At 37.9% G+C, this 19,862-nt stretch overlaps 1 protein-coding gene across 1 annotated transcript; it reads right to left on the bottom strand.

Moving 5' to 3' along the window:
* Positions 1 to 391: 391 nt before the first annotated feature.
* On the bottom strand, positions 392 to 9,775 carry LOC139742941 (ZP domain-containing protein-like). Its single transcript, XM_071653449.1, has 5 exons — positions 9,629 to 9,775; positions 4,980 to 5,380; positions 4,159 to 4,258; positions 1,822 to 2,014; positions 392 to 558 (listed from the first exon to the last, which is right to left on the bottom strand). Exons 1-5 carry the CDS (start codon positions 9,773 to 9,775, stop codon positions 392 to 394), a joined length of 1,008 nt encoding a protein of 335 aa, XP_071509550.1.
* Positions 9,776 to 19,862: the final 10,087 nt, after the last annotated feature.

Raw genomic sequence — 19,862 nt, forward strand, 5'->3', positions numbered from 1 at the left:
ATCTGTATGATTTCCTTTGCAGCATTAACGATTTCTCGCTCTTTTGATATTCTTGTGAGGTACAAAGAGGGGGTATTACTTTTCAAAAACTTCTTTAAAAACTTTTCTAATTACGCAAGCTTGATGAGGTTGCTTTTTTTAAAATCTCATTCATGATTTTTGTCTGGTTACTTTCTAACATGTGAGGGAGACGCAAAGAGTCTATAGGCACGGTATCATGTTATCTCAGTATTTCCCGCCCCTCTGCCATTGTCTGCTCTACAGTGGAATTAGAGAGTTTAACAGTGAATTCCAACTTATATGTTCTCCTATCATCTTTGCTGTCAAGAGGTTTTTGACACACGTTTATGACAGTAAAGCGAAGAGAACGGTTTCATATCAAAGGGAAGCGTTATTCATTGTCGTTGTCATCCACGGGTAGGCGTAGATAGCCGCCTGGAGCAGGTCTTTGATAGGACTTTACGAAGACGAAGACCGCAACCGCGAACACCATCATGCACACCAAGACAACCGCGGCTCCTCCGGCTGCGCCAACCATCAGACCAGTAAACTGAAATCCTGGGATGTTAGAGTAAGGGAAGTCCGGAAAATTTCGATTTGGATGTTGTTGAGTTTAAAAACATGATACTATAATTTACATCATAATAACTTGCGCCTCTATAGGGCAATAAAACCAAGACCAATAAAATCAAGACTGATGGTTCATAATTATGATGGCAAATATTATCATGCATATAGATTATATGAATGAGAACTGCGACCTAGCAGCTATATAGGAAAGATTCTTGCAAATATTAGTTAAAAGGAAATGAAGCCTCGATATGAGAACCTTTCCATGTTTTCCTTTCTTTGGAATCCACTCTTCATGACCTTGATAAAGTCAGAAGATAAAGATGACGAAGTGGACATTAGGAAATGAACTTGCAGAATCCAAAAGAACCTGAAAGTGAACGTGATATCTTGTCTTGCATACTTAATGGTCCTGACCATCATTACTTTAACTTATTGCTCCTGTGATAGAGTTTTTCAAGAGTCTAAGTGAAGGAAGAAATGCATAATGCAGTAGTGCAGTATCAATATGTTTATAGACATAATGCATAGTGAGAAGAACCCGCACCCATCGAATTTAAAAGGGGCCCGTTGCATAAAACTCCAACCGGATTTTTTTTCTGGTTGAAATCACAAAATTCCGGTTGGAAGCTCCCAACCAGAGTTTTTATGCAACGGATTTTACATTCTTAGGTTAGCAACCTTAAAAAATTCAGGTTTGGCAAATCCCAACCTGAATTTTTTAAGGTTGCTTAAAAAGTTTTATGCAACGGGACCAAGGTGTACCAATGTCCGAAACGGATCCGTAGCCTGGACAAGAAGCATGCTTAAAGGTCCCGTTTACCTTTGGTAATAGTGATTTTTTTTCAGATACGACATTTAATGCACATGTGTAGGTCTGTTCTACCACAAAACATCATATCATAATTATACAGTTTTCACGATAAAGTCTAAAATACAAGGAGATATATGTATTTTCTCAATAAACCGTAACTGTAGGCGTTATAGGCAGTTTAGTCTGGAAACATCTTTATTATAACTTTTGTTCATATTTTGTATATTTAATATTTAACAATGTTTAACAATCGAGTTAACCGATCCAAATTTTTACAGTGGTTGTTTTTATCCCTACCTCATATTTCAGAACTATTTTAAAACACTAAAATACTGGATTTTTGTTTCATCTTCAAATAGTGAATTATACCTTTAAGATAGCTGGCAACATGATTGCAACAACTGAAACCGCAGTAAGAAGCAGATACCAAATTCTACCTGCTGGATGTTCGTCCGTGCCAGAGATGCCTTCCCTCCTGAGGGAGAGAGGTCCGTTCGAAATGAGATGTGAAGCGGACCTCGTGCCGCGGGACTGCCGCCCGCTGCGACGGCGTCGTGACTGACATCCCTGAGCGCAGCGCGAGGTTGGATCATCGCTGTCGCACACGAGCACCTCACAGTGAATGAAGACCTAAGCAACATAAATGGTGGGACAGTCGATATGTGAAAAAGACGCTCACATCCGGTGGGGAGTATGAATTTATGAATATTAGGGTCTTTGGGGGCGCTGATTTCAAAAATTGCCAGATCTCAGAGATCTGACCACTGGGTCTGCCGCCATTTTGAGTTCCAATATGGCCGCCCTCAAAGATTCCTATATATCTTGATTTCTGAATGACAATTAGGCTATTGAAATTTGATACATAAAAGTATGATAATATGACTTTTTTTACATATCTGAAAAGCTGCACGACAACCAATTTGAATTTTCCTATGTGGTTGCCATTTGTTGAAAAGTGTTCAAGAGTGTTGAAAATCTCTATCTGGGGTTTGTGACAATGACAATGACATTGGCAATGAATGCTTTTTTTTCTTATGTCACCAAAAGTATGGGTACTGAAGAAAATTTGAACAAACATCGTGCTGAACAGATAAAATGAGTCATAACATGTGAATTGTGTATGAAGAATGCAGAAAAATTCATGTAATTTACAGAATATACAGAATGATGCATTATCCAAGAGAGTGAGAGAGAGAAAAAAAAGCAGGAAAAACAAAAACAAAAACAGAATTTGAATAGCAGGGCGACAATAACACAGATAAAAGCAATTTCAATAATATAAAGCAAAATGTTGTAAATACAAATTAACATAAAACAATCTAAATTAGGCAATAATCATTTCTTGCAGAGCTTCAAAATTTGGCTAAATTCATCAACTCATTACGATTTCAGGAATTGAATTATCGGGGCATCTTAAGCCCTTTTTACACTTGTGTTTCTTGACCCCGTACTTTCTCTGACCCAGGACTATCGTTAGTCCCGTACCAATTTTTTCAGCTTTTTACATTCGCCAATTAGTCCCGTACTAAGCTCTTGTCCGGGGCTAAGGAGAAAATTGACCTTTTTACACTCGTATTTCTTAGTCCGGTACTTTCCAAAGAATCCAAACCACATGAATATTCATGATTACGCTGTGCACTGTACACGTACACGCACGCACCGGCAGCACTTGATTACCTCGTTTCTGATTGGTCAGTGGGGGTCGGACTTCGTCTCCGTCGCTTAGCCCCGGATTATTTTTTCGTTCTGTTTACACTCACTTGCTTGGCACCGCAATTGCGGTGCTAACCCTGCTATTTTGCAGTGCCAGGTAGTACGGGATTATCGGTGGGGCTAGCCCACTTTGGCAAAAACGAGTGTAAACAGAAAGTGGGCTAAGGATAGTCCCGTACCAACGGTGGGGCTAAGGCCCCCCCCCCCCCCTTAGCTCCACCGTTGGTACGGGACTAAGCAAAAATTTACAAGTGTAAAAAGCCCTTTAGAGTTTGATCTTATTCTATACTAGGACTTAGTGAATTTATTTCATGTGTGAAATTCATCGCCGAGTCTTTTGAAATTACATACAATAAATTACAAAACTCGATCACAATGTTCAATTCACTCATATCTATTAGTCACAATTGGCAATCTGTGGCTGGCATAAATAAATTGTAATTTAAGCAACCTGATTTACATTGTGACGTCAGTGAAAGTGCATTATGCTTTATTTCTATTCGCTGCACTTTTTTTGCATGCCCGTAAATGCTAGTTGTGATATTTGTCTTGGCAGCCATATTTAAATTCAAAATGACGGGCATAGTGTTTGTGACACACATCACATCACATTATTTCATTTTTTTAACCAAACATGTTAAAATACCTCTTTGCAAAAAATTTCAGCGTCACTCGTCATTCAGAACTCGAGATAGGATTTTGTACATTTTGTCGAGGCGGCCATATTTAAATTCAAAATGGCTCGGATCCGGCAATTTTTGAAATCAGCCCCCCAAAATACCCAATATGCAAAAATTCACACTCTCCGCCGGATCTGAATATCTTGACCAATTTTGCTTCATATAAAATCTGCCCTACTAAAATGTGCATAAACGTAAATGTTACAAGTGATCTGAGAGCCAGACAGAATTTACCATCAATTTTGTTTACTTTAAGCTATTTAAGAAGATTGAGTATTAACGGTAAACTTCATGCATGGAAGTCTTCCAGTGTCAAGTGGGCTCTGAGACGTTAACTTCTCGCTGTCCCATTTTAAAAGCCGGTACCGTAATTCTACTGACCTCAGGGTTTTCCTCGATGAACGTGAATGCATCGATGATGAACGGTTGAAATGATGAATCGCTGTGATATAGAATCTGGAGTGTAGGATCCTCTGCACATCTGACATACAAAATAAACGTACGATAACAGGAAGGATGCACATAGTAATAATGATAGCCGTAATAATGATTATTGATCTTTATACAGGGCTTTTCGGCATTGTAATTGTATAGCTAAAAATACTTTATACAAAGCATAATAATATGCACAAAAGTGGGGCCTACTAGAACTCCGTCACTTTGAATAAACTGCACATTAAAGGGCAAGTATTGCGGATCATGTATGAGGCATTCCGTCCAGGCTTTTAAGTTTTAGTGGCTTGTATCATATCGACAAGATGCATTTGGATTCAATCCATCGGTATTGAAGTTAACCCATCTTTACCAAAAAGTTACCAGTTATCTAACGAAAGTAAACGCTGTGGACTACATCTGGTGTGTTGATCAAGGACAAACGGACAAAAAAAACCCTTGAAGGGTTTTAACGAAAAAAAAATATATATAGATATATATTTACTTGAAAGTAGTGCAAAATCCAATAGACCACACTTATTGAGTAGTTTCTGTTTGTGTCTATTTCAACTGAAATTTCAGTACTACGTGTTTTATTTTGTCATCGTATACTTTGGTAATTGCTTGCGTCATGATTTACACTGCCAGCTAAGCCGTCCGTATTGCATTATGTCCAAAGTGGGGTGATTGCTGGAAATTGCATGTCTCCACTTTAGATAGAATCGATTTTATTCTGACTTTGAAAAGCGAGTGAGATACTGATAGCTCACCCATCAGCGAGAAAGACATAGCGTTTATTGCCGTTGGGGTACGGGGTCGGGGTGGCCCAGCAGTTCTCAATAAACACAGCTAGCCCTCCGACGGACATCAACTCGACAGCAAAGTAGAGTGGGTCTCCCAGTTCCACTTCGGACTGGTCGCCGGTAATGGACGCGTCAAAGGAATCGTCCCTGTAACGATCGAGGCTGAGAGAAAAGTTCCCCAAACCAGCTTCGTTGTATGTAATGACGCCAATGACTGGAAGGTAACTTTCTTCTAGGAGCTGACGTCGATCTAGCTCGCACTGCACAGATATTTGTAGGTTTTTATCGCGCGTGATAACTGTCCCGTTGATGGCCTGAGCTGAGTAGTACGTCACGAGGTTTGAGTAGATGACTTTGTCGTCCGTCACCTAGCATTCAAGGAGAAACCAAAGTGATAAACTAACGATATACTTCTTATGTTACAAGTATGTGTTTCATTATTGATTGACTCCTGTTGATACGCAGTTCTCAGTACTACCAGTGTGCAATATCATCGTACTGACTTGCCTTGTAAAATGTTTGGCGCTAATGTAAAAATTACTAAAGGGGCTACTGGGCCGGATATAGTGTGTGTGTGGTTTTTTTTTGTGAAGGGGGGGGGGCAAAAAAAGACCATTAAACAATGATTGGCAGTGCTAAGAACATACTGCTTGGGTCTGAGCACACGATGGCGCTTTTCAAGCATATTACAAGGGGGGGGGGGTTAAACCCCGTTTTCAAAAGGCAAGTCGAATGCTCTTTTATTATGCTACAACAGTGAAAATAGGTTGAATATATGTGCGAGTGTATGTGTGCGTGTGTGTGTGTATTTGCATACTATTATATATACGGGGTGTCACACACACAAAAAAAATGTAGGCTACCCTAATCTGCTCATCCAGCGATAGCGGCACCGAAACTTGAAACATTCATAACTTTTGAACGTATTGTCTGATTTTCCTCAAACTTGATAGATAGATACTTTATTTTCTGCAAATCAATATATACATAAATTGAATAATCGTGAACATGGGAAACATACAAAGTATATTTGAAACAGAGTCGTTTGACTTGCATAAACAACGATATAAAAGGAAATTAATGATATCACAGTATGCATGTCTATGCAGCTGGGATTACAATAACAATATTATATTTAAGAAATGATAATGCAGAGGGCCGCCATTGTAAGCATTGCTTGAAAAGATGGCCGGCCCGAGGAAAAGGTAGGTAGGTAAATTGGTAAACAATACAAATTCTGCTGCGAAGATAGCAGGGGAAAATAAACTCTGATGTGTGATGGTGGTGAATGTGCGTGCGAGTGCTTGAGAGTGCACAGGGGCAGATAGGCTGGGATTTGGAATGATAAAATTGGTTTGCTGGAAGAGGGAATGACTTACGATGTTGCTACTATCGGGAGACCAACATAAGTCATATAAATTATTCGTGCTTAATTTGTATTTGAAGTATACTGTGATAAAATATGCTTCTTTAAGTTTGCTTTGAATGAAAAACAAGGAGGCAACTCCTCAGGAAGAGTGTTCCATGTATCCGGACCGTGATGTCTAATCGACTTTTGAGCAAGTAAAAGCATTGGATTACTTAAATGAAAATCATGGGAACGACGGGTAGGGTATGAGTGAATATGATCATTAGTTACTAGGGCATTATGGAAAAATGGTAATAAATTTCGAATGTGTTTATACATAAATATAGCAGTTAAGTATGAATGTATATCATGGGCCTTCAGAGTTTTTAGGCGATAAAATATGGGATCAGTGTGAGCCAAAAAATTTGAATGTGTGCATATACGAAGAGCCTTTTTCTGAAGAAGAAAAAATGTGTTCAATTTGGTTTTGCTACAGTTGCCCCATACGATATTACAGTACATTACATATGGTAGAAATAAGGTGTTGTATAACATCATTAAAGTTTGATCATTAATTAAGTATTTTATTCTCCTTAACACACCAGTTGCTTTAGATATTGCTGTTATAATATTCTGGACATGAGTATTCCAAGTTAGATTGTTATCTAGGGGTCATTCCTAGGAACTTGGTTGAATGTTTCTCAGCAATGTTTATATCATCAATAGAAATACTTTGAGGAAGGGTGGGTTGGGATTGAAGCGTATGAAAATGTATAAAACATGTTTTATCAATATTCAATGAAAGCTTATTACTTCTAAACCATTTCGAAATATTACTTAATTCCATGTTAAATGTATCAACCAATGTTACAATATCCTTGTGGGAATAAAAAACATTGGTGTCGTCTGCAAATAAAATGAAGTTTAAACGAGGAGAGGAATTAATGATATCATTAATATAAATCAAGAAAAGTAGGGGCCCGCGGATAGATCCCTGAGGGACACCACATGACACGTTCAAATGGAACGAATGACTGGATTTAAATGCAACATATTGTTTTCGATGACTTAGATAACTTCTAAACCATGACAAAGTAATCCCTCTCACGCCATAATTATGTAATTTTTCAAATAAAATATCATGATCAATAGTGTCGAATGCTTTACTAAGATCCATAAAAACTCCAATTATGTGTTCCTTTTTAATAAGCGCATCAATAATATTATCAACAGATTTGATTATAGCATAATCGGTAGAAAATCCTTTCCTAAAACCAAACTGATTCACATTTAATATTTCATTTTCAATCATGAACGAGGAGAGACGCTTATAAACTAATTTTTCTAAAATTTTCGATATTGCAGGTAACAATGAGATGGGTCTATAATTTTTCACCAATGATGGATCTTCTCTTTTATAAATGGGGATAACTTTGGCGATTTTAAAAGAGTCTGGAAACTCACCGTTAAGTAAGGATAAATTAAATATATGGGTGAGAGGGGCTGCTAAGGGGTAAATTATTTTTTTCAAAAAATTCACCCTTAAGTTGTCAGGCCCACAGGAATTACTACATTTCAGAGATCGAACAATATCAATAATTTCTGATTCATTTATTGGAGTAAAAAAAAGAGTTTTGATTACTTTCAGGTAAGTAATCTTTATAATTTTTGATATCATTTATGGGAATAGATGCAGCTAAAGAAGGACCAACATTAACTAAAAAAATTGTTTAAAATATTTGCAATTTGATCAGGATTAGTAATAACTTTATCATTATGGGTAATGCTATCAGGGCATTCCGTAGATTTCTTTTTGAGTATTTCATTAACAATCCGCCAAAGAGCATTTTTATCATCCTTATTAGATTCGAGTTTATTTGAAATATATGATTTACGTGAAACTCGAATCAAAGAAGTTAATCTATTTCTATATGTTTTATACCTTTTCACGTTTTCAGGAGTAGGTTTCCTCAGAGATATTTTATAAAGACGGTTTCGAGTAAGAATGGAATGTATAAGACCTTGAGTAATCCACGGTTGCCGAGCTCTTTTCCTTCCATTTACTTTGGGAGTTAAAGGAATATGTTTATCATAATAATCTAATAGTTTTTGTAAAAAAAATTTCGTAGGAAGAATTGACATCTTGGAGTTCAAAGACGTCATTCCATTGTTCTTCGAATAAATCTTGATTCAATGAATCAATATTTTGTTGCGTTTCATTTCGATACATTTTCAAATAATTGTTTGGGTTGGCGACGTATTGGAATTATTACAGATTTATCATTAATCATAAAAATCGGTAAATGATCAGATATATCTGAATAAAGAATACCGTTCATACAGGTTTCAGTTATAACATTAGACAGTATATTATCTATTAATGTTTTACTATGGGTGGTGTTATTTATTCTGGTAGGTTTATTGATGTGGGGATGCAGTGAGTTGGAAAGTAATATGTCATGGAAATGGGTGGGTTGTAATAAATCTATATTGTAATCTCCCATCAAAAAAATGGATTTTCTTTCTCCAAAAATTTCGTTAGCACATTGGTCGAAGTTGTCAATAAAAGATTGAACGTCATTTTGTGGAGGACGGTAAATGGTACCAACTATAATATTTTTCTCATTATCATTTAAGATTTCAATAAATAAACTTTCTGCTCCCTGAATACCCAAATCAGTTCGAATTTTAAATCTAATTTGATTATTAACGTACATGGCAACCCCACCTCCTATGCCATGCTTTCTGTCATTACGAATGAAATTATAATTTTCAATGCCAAATAGGTCCGGGGAATTGGTGTGCAACCATGTTTCGGTGACTCCTATAACGGAGAATGAAAAATTATTGAGGGAACTTAAAAATAGTTCAAACGTATCAAAATTTTTAGTTAAGCTTCTTGAATTAAGGTGAATTAAACTGAAATTAGCACAAATCTGATTTGCCTTATTGAAAAAAAAATGACTGTTGAATTCATTGATAGTGAAATACTGGCTTGTGTGGTTGACTAGCTGTTGGTCATCTATTCCAAAATCAAAATCCATTTACAATGAGTGACATTACGCAATAATGGCCTATCATGGTGCAACGGGAAGTGCAGTGCACATCGTATACACGGGATGTATACGATGAGGTGCATCGGTGCGTGACGTGCTTCGCTGATGTGTTCTGCCAATATCGTTGCATCCCCAATCAACATAATTATATATGCATTTTTGTTTCTGGTAAAAAGCGCCCTCAATTTGAGAGGACCTATCGACAAACTCACCGTCATTTTAGTCAGGCACATGTCATAGGTTGTGTAAAGCGCCACCGTACGAGAGTCATACTCAAAGCCACTGCACGACTGATCCTCAAAATGAACGTTGTTCTCATTGCCTTCCTGGATAAGTTTTTTGTCGATAAGAACCGTCATTGATGAGCCGTTGCAGATAACGTGGGTATCTGTTGGCGTATCTGTTGCAATATTGAAAGAAGGACAATGCGATCAGCGCACACAGTCGAGTGGGATGCCTCCCACTCAGTCACTATACATCGTGTCGTGTGAGCATGTCCTTTAATATATATGAAGAGCTTGCTTCCAAAAGGCGCTAAATCCATAATTTTTCTATGGATTTAGCGCCTTTTGGTTGCAAGCTCTTCATATGTATACATTCTGGTGAAGTTCTCTAATATGATCTTCACCTCAACTGATTGACAAATTGCCCTACATCGATGAAAATGACAAACGTCCGTACGATGGGCAATTACCTCGATATAGGGCAATTCAATTAATCATTAAAAAAATAGCTCGATGGAAGAATAATTTCATCAATTTGAATAATCTTGACCGTCTGCTGAGGACTGACCTTCTCCAACCTCTCTTCATATGTATGTATATCACGTAATAACATTATTATTTTACCTATACCTAGAGATATTTCTAGCTGAAAAGTAACATTACATCTAGATTTGGGTGACCTTCACCCCTTTTAATCCAGGCAATTGTGTATTCTATTTCTATTCTCATATATGGTATGATATTTCCCATTTGACCTTTCGTCTTGAACCTCTACGTATACCCACTATAGTCATGCACATGCTAACATGCTAACAAAATTTAATATCAACATATTTTTACCTAATACAACAACGCATATAATTACTGCTGAAGCAATGGCTGGAAAGTATTATCTTTGTTGTTGTTGGTTGTTTTTTTTTTTGGGGGGGGGGGGCAAAAGCACGAATATTTTCTTTTGCCTTGACCTTAAACTATTATAAGTATATTCTTGGAAAATATTATCTATGCATTACCCTTTCAGCCAAATTATACCACTACTGGACATTCTTGGATAATGTTACAGCTGAAAATGTCATTTTTAGCCAAAGTTCTGTGACCATTGACCGGTGACCGTGAGACGATTTGCCTAAACTCTAATCAGCTCGTTAACTCTTTATAATAGCATATTTTGGTCAAGTGCCAAGAAAATTCATTTCGATTTTTTTTTTGTATTGTTTTCTTTTCTGATATCGTAGGGATGGAACGGACCGACGGGCAACCCGAGATAGTTCCCTTCGAGGTGCAGACATGATAATAAATGGGTTAATAATGTGATAGATAAGGGTATGCAGTTATCCCACAATACAGCTCACAGAAGTGGCTATACAGGCTGACAGGCGTGGTGCATGGGAGGTCAAACGTCATTTTAGAAGGGTATACTATCCAGCGTGTCCCACAAAAAATGCTAATGGTGCTCTAAATGAGTATAATTTGAAATTAACAAATCATATTGTATATAGTTTTATAATCTTAAACTAGCATTCATTTCATACAACTGGCTTAAGTTTTATGGAATATGGTCCATTGAACACAGAGATATGAGCCTTCTTTCTGCACTCATCAGAAACCCTCTCAATCGAAGTTTCATTATAACGTTGAATAAAGTACGTAGTCAAATTACGTCTTCATTCACTCTTATTTTATCTCCCTTTTTACATTTTGGGCCCACAACCTGCGGGCCCATACTTATATTTATATTTAAAAAATGGTTTAAGAAAATTGTCATGATATCTTTGGTATGTTATGAGATGTGTCCTGGTCAAGATGATAGCTTACACTGGTCAGAATTTGAGACCCCTGTTTCAGCGAATGCATCTCTCTATTGTTTGTCATGTATCACTGAATCCACGGGTGTAAAAATGCAAGAATTTCTATTCATCAGAGGGGAATTAATAAATAATTCATCCCCATGTCCTGAACAAAAGAGAATCCTTGCAGATTTACGCCCGTGGATGAACGTGAATAGATATTGCACCACTTGAATAGATAACAAATCCTCTTAGTAGTCTGGGTGCCAAAGCCACTTTTTGGGCCTAACCTTGTTTTACCGTCCACCCAATGTTTTTTGATGGTGTTACCCTATTTCGGGGGTGCTGAATCCAAATCTGGATAATGCAACTCTTGCATCCTTGAGGGTTTTGAGATATTCAAGACGGCCGCCAAAATGGCCGCCAAAACCGGAAACTCCCACGTATTCCCTTCTAAATGGTGAGAAATTGAAAACAATTGATGGTTTTACCGTCAATTCGAGGATGCTGAATCCGAATCTTGATGCAACTGTTGCATCCTTGAGGATTTTGAGATATTCAAGATGGCCGCCAGAATTGGCTGCCAAAACCGGAAATCCCCATATTATTTCCTTCTAAATGGTGAGAAATTGAAAACAATTAATGGTTTTACCCTAGTTCAGGGGTGCTGAATCCGAATCTGGATGATGCAACTCCTGCATCCTTGAGGGTTTTGAGATATTCAAGATGGCCGCCAAAATGGCTGTCAAAACCGGAAATTCCCATGTACTGGTGTATTTCCTTCTGAATGGTGAAAAATTGAAAACAATTGATGGTTCTACCCTATTTCAATGGTGCTGAATCCGAATCTGGATGATGCAACTCTTGCATCCTTGAGGGTATTGAGATATTCAAGATGGCTGCCAAAATGGCCGCCAAAATAGCCGCCAATTAAAACCGGAAATTCCTATGTATTACCTTTTAAATGGTGAGAAATTGAAAACAATTGATGGTTTTACCCTATTTCGAGGGTGCTGAATCCGAATCTGGATGATGCACATCGAGATATTTAAGATGGCTGCCAAAATGGCCGCCAAAACGGAAATTCTTATGTATTTCCTTCGTATATTAATGGTGAGAAATTGATAACAATCGATGGTTTTGCCTTTTTTTGTGCTGAACGATTTCAGGTTTTCATCAATGGCACAGTTTGAACTTGCTGTATATACAGTGAAACCAGCTCTACCGGATATCTTTGACATTTGAGTTGGTACGATGCACGTGTGCCAGCAATGAACCCTGCAAGACTACAGATGCGGTTGAATAATTGCAAGATTACCATGTTTCCTCTACATAATATCATGGATACGTTTTGAACAATAACAATCAATGGACAAGACATTCCCATCTAAATCATATTGTGATAGTGATGTAGAGAAGTTTACTGAGATTATCCAACATTACCTGTCTTAATCCATGAGCAGTTTTAATCTCTTCATCCATGATCACTGAAATTGGTTAATTGGTTTATATTGTTGGTCTTAATGACATTGTTGAAGACACGAGTTAGAACATTTTTATAGTTATGCTTCAATTTTTTTTTTACAAACACACACGAGGGGATAGAAAATTCACAGGTAACGCGCCGTTAAAAAAAACTGAATAAAAAACAAACGACAACATGTAAGGTAATAGTTGATAACCCAGTACTTACGAATATCATAATCGCACAGAGTGCTTTTGAAATTACCCTTATTGATATATATTATAGTGGTCATAGATGCAACCATTTCCAGTGACGTAATCAGAATATGCGACAAGTTTCATAAGGATACGAGGCGAGACTCATCAGAATACAAGACAAGTTTCAACACCAAATACCAGTATGCCATAATTTAATTTTATTCTATTGATAGCCGAAAAGGATTATCTTCACATCTGTGGAGCCATATTATTTTCGACCACAAGCATTATTTTAAAACAATTATGCGTAAATAAATTTTCAGTCGTATCTTTGTGTTTGTATGTTTCAGTATGATGTCAATATCATTTCTTTTTTCCAGTATGGTAGGTGTTCAACACACCGACCGGGTCCATATCGGCCGACCGCGCACTATAATGGCATTGCGCGTACAGAAAGAAAATGTACGCATGGGTCTACGCGCAACGGTGTTCGATTCTTCACTGGGCTACTCTACCGAGTAAAATGTGGGGAAAACAACTAATTATTCCCTCTAAATTACCGAAATTTAGCAAAATCGAATAAGGTTTATCGTGTAACTACATATAGCTAGGCCTACCTTTGCTGACTAGTTGTTAGATGTAGAGTATTCTTCCGTAATAAATTTGACGATTTTGACCGCTAAGTTGTCACCGCCGCTTGTACGATCGTGCACACACGTTACACATACACATGACATAAACATTTTGTCGCCCGCTACGACCGTACGAGTTGATGCAGAAACGAGAAATGAATGTGAAAAAACAAACCGCCTCATCTAATTTCTTTCAATTACGATGAAAAGTTTCCTAATGAAAATCAATTCAAATTCATCAAACAGTCCTTCAAAAGTAACATCGAAGGATTCAGAATATATTCAAATACTATTGGGGGGAAAATGACGGCTAGAAAAAAAACAGCAGCCTGTCGAAAAAACGAATTTAAGTGCCCTTTATACGTATTGGCAGGGTGGTCGGTTGAAATGAGCAGGGCAACTGAGTGCGGAAAAAATGACACCCCACGCGTTCGAAGCCGCCATCTAAGAGCGCGTACCTCAGATCGCATTTTCAGTGCGTGCTTGTGAATCCGGAGTATTTTCTCCACACGTGAGTAAAATCACAGGCAAATTGTGAGATTTTTCACGTTTCTATTGATAGAAAAACGTTAGGTGGCCGGTATTATGAACAAAGAAGCAGACACCGATGGAGACGGACGTGGATCGCTAACTCTCTCCGATAGTGGCCACCGCCCCATTTCTTCTTCCCAAATCCCTGACGAAGCTGTACCGCTTAACCCTATGTTTTTCTCATTTTGATAGTCTATCAAAAACTGTTGACTCTCGTTGAAACGAAGTTTCCAAGGAAAGCTGAAAATTCCCAAATTTGAACAGTTTCATCGTTCTCAAGGTGCTGTATTGCAAAAATGGCGAGCCGCACTACGCGACAAACCAGCAAGGATAGAGTGCCCACTACCCAACATGCCCGGGGAGAGGTGAGCCAGCGACCCCAAGACAGCGGTAATGCCGAACCTACCGAGCCAACGCTAGCAGACATTCAGCGAAGCATAACTAGCTCATCATCAACTGTGTGTGCTAAGCTTGATGCACTCTCACAGGAGATTGGCACTATCAATAAAAAACTTTCTGAACTGGGAGACTCTACATCGATGAACTCCGCCAGGCTCGACGAACTTGAGAAAAAAAGGCTTCCAGAGGTAGAGAAAAAAACGGCGGAAGAAATCTCTAGGCTTCAGGACAGTTTGACATTGATGGAAATCTACTGTCGTCGCATGAACCTACTGTTCTACGGAATAAAGGAAACCCCCGACGAAAACGTGGAGAATCTGCTTAGAGATACCTTTGTCTACCTAGGGTTGAGCCACGACGAAGCCGCCACCATCGCCCTGGTCAATGCGCATCGACTTCCCCGACGCAATGCACCCACCCAACCCAACGAGGGCTCTCCCCAAGCCCCAGCCCCTCGCGCCATCATCGCAAAATTTGTCTACATGAAGGACAGAAATAAAGTCCTCGCTGCGTTTAATGAGCGCCAACGCCAGCGCCAGCCACGGTCAGCCAACGCCTCAGCTGCCACTGACCCGCAGGAAACCCGCAGAATAACCGTTCGCACGGATCTCCCACCCGCCCTTAAAGCTACGAGAAGTTCCCTCGCGAAAATCGCGTACAACATGAGGAAGGAAAGAAATGTTTCCACCAAAATATCAGTGGCTGGTACCAGAGTGCTGCTCTACTGGAAGGAAAGAGGCACAGCAGTGTGGAACCAATACAAAGATTAAATCTTCATTCCAATCTTCGGCTAAGTCATCTACTGCGTTCGTTAGTTTTCTGCTTTTTTTCCCTCTAAACATCTTCATGTGACCCAAGGATTTATCAGCACAAAACTACAGCGTTTACGGTAAGCGACGAATCCCCTATCGCAAACTCTTAGCGCAACTTATCTGGTTAGTTCACCATTCCACATTTATTTTGAAGAAGTCCACATAAAATGTACGTGCCCTTCTAAACCTCATTTACTACACAACTGAGCTTTGATACTGATTTACATTGTTATCACTTTTACGAGAAGAATGAACTTGATCTGAAAGGTGCTGATGCAACCTGTGACTCTGTATTTAAACGCTGTGTATACCAAACTAGTCGATCTTGTTACGTACGAACACCGTCTACAGTACGTTTTCCAACCAGCTTGTTAACCAAATCTAATTTGTAATTCACAACTGGTTTGGACATGAACGGACGTCGTCCATAGTATGCTTCCCAGTAAAATCGTTTCACATTATAAAAGTCCATCTGAAATATGTAATTTTAACTGATTTTGACACGAACGAACGTCGTCCTTAATAGGTCTCGCAGGTAATTCGTATTTCACACCTTAATCATACTCAGTTCGAAATACGTAGCCACACCATTACAATCAGTTTGCAACAATACTTGAGCAGTGTGTTTTGTGCTGTAGCCCACTGGTGTCTTATTACCAAGGCAGTCGTTGTAACCGGATAATTGTCATTTATTTTACCCTTATCAAATTATGTTCAACGACTCGCCTAATGCTGTGAAATAATGTAATATTTGTTTTTTCTACACAATTTCACGGATTGTGCATTGGTATGTACGTAAATGGCTTGACATGAATCTTGTTGCATTCAACTGCAGGTTATATTAAACCCAATATGAATGACTTTAATACATTACCTCCAACTTTATTGCTGTTGTTGTTTTTTTCTCCAACAGCAACCAAAAAGTAATGACATTGGGTACATTGTACCAGTAATATGTAATTCAGAATCTGTATCATAATGCTTTTTTTCCTTGTTTACAATAGAAAAGGGTTGACAAGAGGAAAAAAGAAAATGTCATCTCTGCTCGTCATTCTGTTCACATGTATAGGAGGGAGGGGTGACCACAAATTGTCTCTATTGGAATCGGTTAAAGAAATGTATAATTCCGTTCTCGTGTTAATGGTATTCCTGCTTCTGTTCTCAGAGGTTGAGACAGTTGCGTTTACCTTGTTTGATATAGTAAGTTTTGATCTATGCACATTATGTTCAACGTCATTTATTCCTTCTGTTTTTTATAGAAGGTATATCTATGTTGAAATGCCAAACGCAAGCTCCACAAAGATTTTTAATTTCTTTTATATGTGTGCCAAGCGTGCACTTTTAAATGCCTATGATAATAGCACAAAATGTATCGACACAATTCTTATTTGTGACCACATGAACTTGTCCCTTCTTTTTCTGGTATGCAGATACTCCAGTAGCCAAATTCACACCCCCTGTCATTATTCCACACCCAGTGAACACAAGCTGTTAACATGTTTCAAGTGTTTCTTATTTTCTGGTTGTAACCGTACAACCGACATTTTTGCTGTCAATGTCTGTACGTACGTAGCTACTCAAATGTGTCACATTTCTTCAAAGGGGAAAATAGTCATTCCAGTGTCTCTCCCTGCTTTTTATACAGTTTTCTTGCTGCTTGTACTGACAAACACAGGTATTTTTCTTCGTAAATCATCCCGTGAAATCCCTACCTCAAGACAAAAATCGTACTCGCACTTCAAGCTTGGTTTACGCATAATGCTTGCTCATGTTTTGTTTAAAGACATTCCTTTGCCAGCTACTCAAGCATCTTATATAACTCAGACAGGTGAATGTCGTCTTCTCCCTAAACAGCAAGCAGCAAACAAGTTCAAAAGCAGAGTTTTGTGTCAACAAGTTTATGTAATACCCACTGTTCTGAAACTTTTTCACAATGGCTGAGTCAAATAGTGTGAATGATATGAATAATGGAATCGTTGTTATGTCTGCTTATGCACAAGACAAAGAGGATGTACCCGTACATGCCACAAATAGCGAAGAGGGTAAGAACCCTGATATAATTAGTTTTTTGAACTCACAAGCTCACGAACTGATACTTGATTCTGATGTAAACGACACCAGTCGTCAAACACCACCTACAGAATACCACATTGAAGACGACATAATTTCATTATCTCATTCTAATCCAAACCAATTTTTTTATTTCGCACTTTAACATAAGGAGTATAAACAAAAACTTTGATCAATTCAATATGTTCGTGAATCAAGTTAAATTTGATAGTCAGGTTATCGGAATCAGTGAAACCTGGTTAAATGAAACATCACCTTCTTCGCTATTTACCATTGATGGCTTCACACTTTTGACAAAAAACAGGGCAGGTAAAAAAGGCGGCGGAGTTGGGCTTTACGTCACTCAGAATTTGAATTATGAACTCTTAGACGAATTCAGTTTAATGTCTGAAGTTATTGAGAGTATTTTCATTGAAATTAGGGTTCCAAATAGAAAAAGTATTGTTGTCGGTGAAATATACAGACCTCCAAATACAAGCCCCACTGAATTTATTGAATCTTTATCCGTACTTTTAGCTGATAAATATTTGGAGAATAAAAGTTGTTTCATCATGGGTGACTTCAATTTCAACCTTTTAGACTGTCATACCAACTCCGTATGCCAAGATTTCCTCAATGTGATGTTATCCGAGTCCTTTTCACCTCTTATAAAGAAGCCCACTCGAATTTCAGATGTCACAGCAACTCTAATTGACAACATTTTTGTTAATAGTTCTCTTTCCAATATCACGTTTGGTGTAATAGTGTCTGATGTATCCGATCATTTTCCGATTTTCGCTGTTCTGCCCAATGTTAACATAAGTAATGCCTCTTTTTATTCGCCCAATTCTGGTTTTCGAGAAATGTCAGAAACTAATCTTAATAGACTTAGGGAGAGACTAGGATCCGTTAATTGGTCAATTGTTAATAACCAAAGTGATGCAAATTTAGCTTTTGAACACTTTTCACAAATATTATCATCCGCATTCAATTCCATTATACCCGTTAAGCCATTTACTCGTTTAAACCGTAAAAAGGTTCCAAAGAAACCATGGATTACGAAATCTCTCCTGAGGTCTATTAACCGTAAAAATGATCTTTTCTACAAATACCGAAGTGATCCTAACAGTCGAACTCGGTCTCGGTATGTGCATTATCGCAACGTTCTTACATCATCCATACGTTTAGCCAAACGAATGCATTTTTCAAAGCAATTTATCAAGCATAAAAATGACATCAAGAGTACGTGGAAGGTGATAAATGAAGCGCTGAACACTAAAAATAACATCGAACCACCTAGGCATATTATTAATAATGATAAGTACATTGAAGATGAAGCTGATGTGGCAGAAGTATTCAATGAATACTTTGTAAGCATAGGACCTAATCTTGCCAGCAGTATTCCGCATTCAAATACTGATTTTTATTACTTTCTAAAAGACCAGAATCAGCAGTCTCTTTTTTTTGAACCTGTCATTGAAGAAGAAATCAAAGATATCGTGCAAAACTTGAACACTAAGAAAAGCTCTGGATGTGATGGAATCACCAATTTTCTCCTTAAAAACATCATTAATGAAATAGTTATACCATTAACACACATTTTTAATTTATCGTTATCTACTGGCATAGTTCCACAAAAAATGAAAATAGCTAAAGTAGTACCAATTTTTAAAAAAGGACAAAAAGAATCTGTGACAAATTATCGCCCTATATCTTTGTTAACTTCATTTTCAAAACTTCTTGAAAGGTTGGTAGATACGCGCACACACAAATTTCTCGAAAAGTGTGAAGTTTTTTGTAACTCCCAGTTTGGTTTTAGGAAAACCACAGTACGACCCATGCCTTACTCACTTTTATCCATAAAGTTGCTCATGCTATAGATGATGTCTCCCACACTATTGGAGTTTTTCTTGATTTTTCGAAGGCCTTCGACACAATTGACCACGATATTTTGATTTACAAGCTACGACATTATGGTATACGTGGGAAGGCTTTGGACTGGTTTCGAGATTATTTATCAAACAGAAAACAATTTGTGAGTATAAATGGCCGTGATTCTCAGTTAAAGTTAATTTCATGTGGTGTTCCACAGGGCTCCTTACTAGGCCCACTATTGTTCATTTTGTACATTAACGATCTTCCTAGTTCCTCGCCAATTCTTTCCTTTATATGTTTTGCTGACGACTCCAATCTGTTTTTTACACACAGAGATCCTTATACTCTTGTTAACACAGTGAATAAAGAACTTAAATCTGTGCAATCTTGGATATACGCCAACAAATTGTCACTTAATATTGATAAAACTCATTGTATGCTTTTTAGCAATAGTCTTAAAACCCTTCCTTTTCAT

The sequence above is a fragment of the Diadema antillarum genome, unplaced genomic scaffold (assembly GCF_040938485.1).
Source record: "Diadema antillarum isolate AM-2024a unplaced genomic scaffold, OU_Dant_1.0 seq00001039_RagTag, whole genome shotgun sequence".
NCBI classification, from domain to species: Eukaryota; Metazoa; Echinodermata; class Echinoidea; order Diadematoida; family Diadematidae; genus Diadema; species Diadema antillarum.

Bases quoted from the DNA above. Each gene is read 5' to 3' on its own strand.
- LOC139742941 (XM_071653449.1), bottom strand. From the start codon at position 9,775: ATGACGGTTCTTATCGACAAAAAACTTATCCAGGAAGGCAATGAGAAC. The intron at 4,259-4,979 runs GTGAGCTATCAG...TTTGTATGTCAG, and splicing joins TATGTCTTTCTCGCTGATGG to ATGTGCAGAGGATCCTACAC. The intron at 559-1,821 runs GTAGAATTTGGT...CTAACATCCCAG, and splicing joins CACGGACGAACATCCAGCAG to GATTTCAGTTTACTGGTCTG.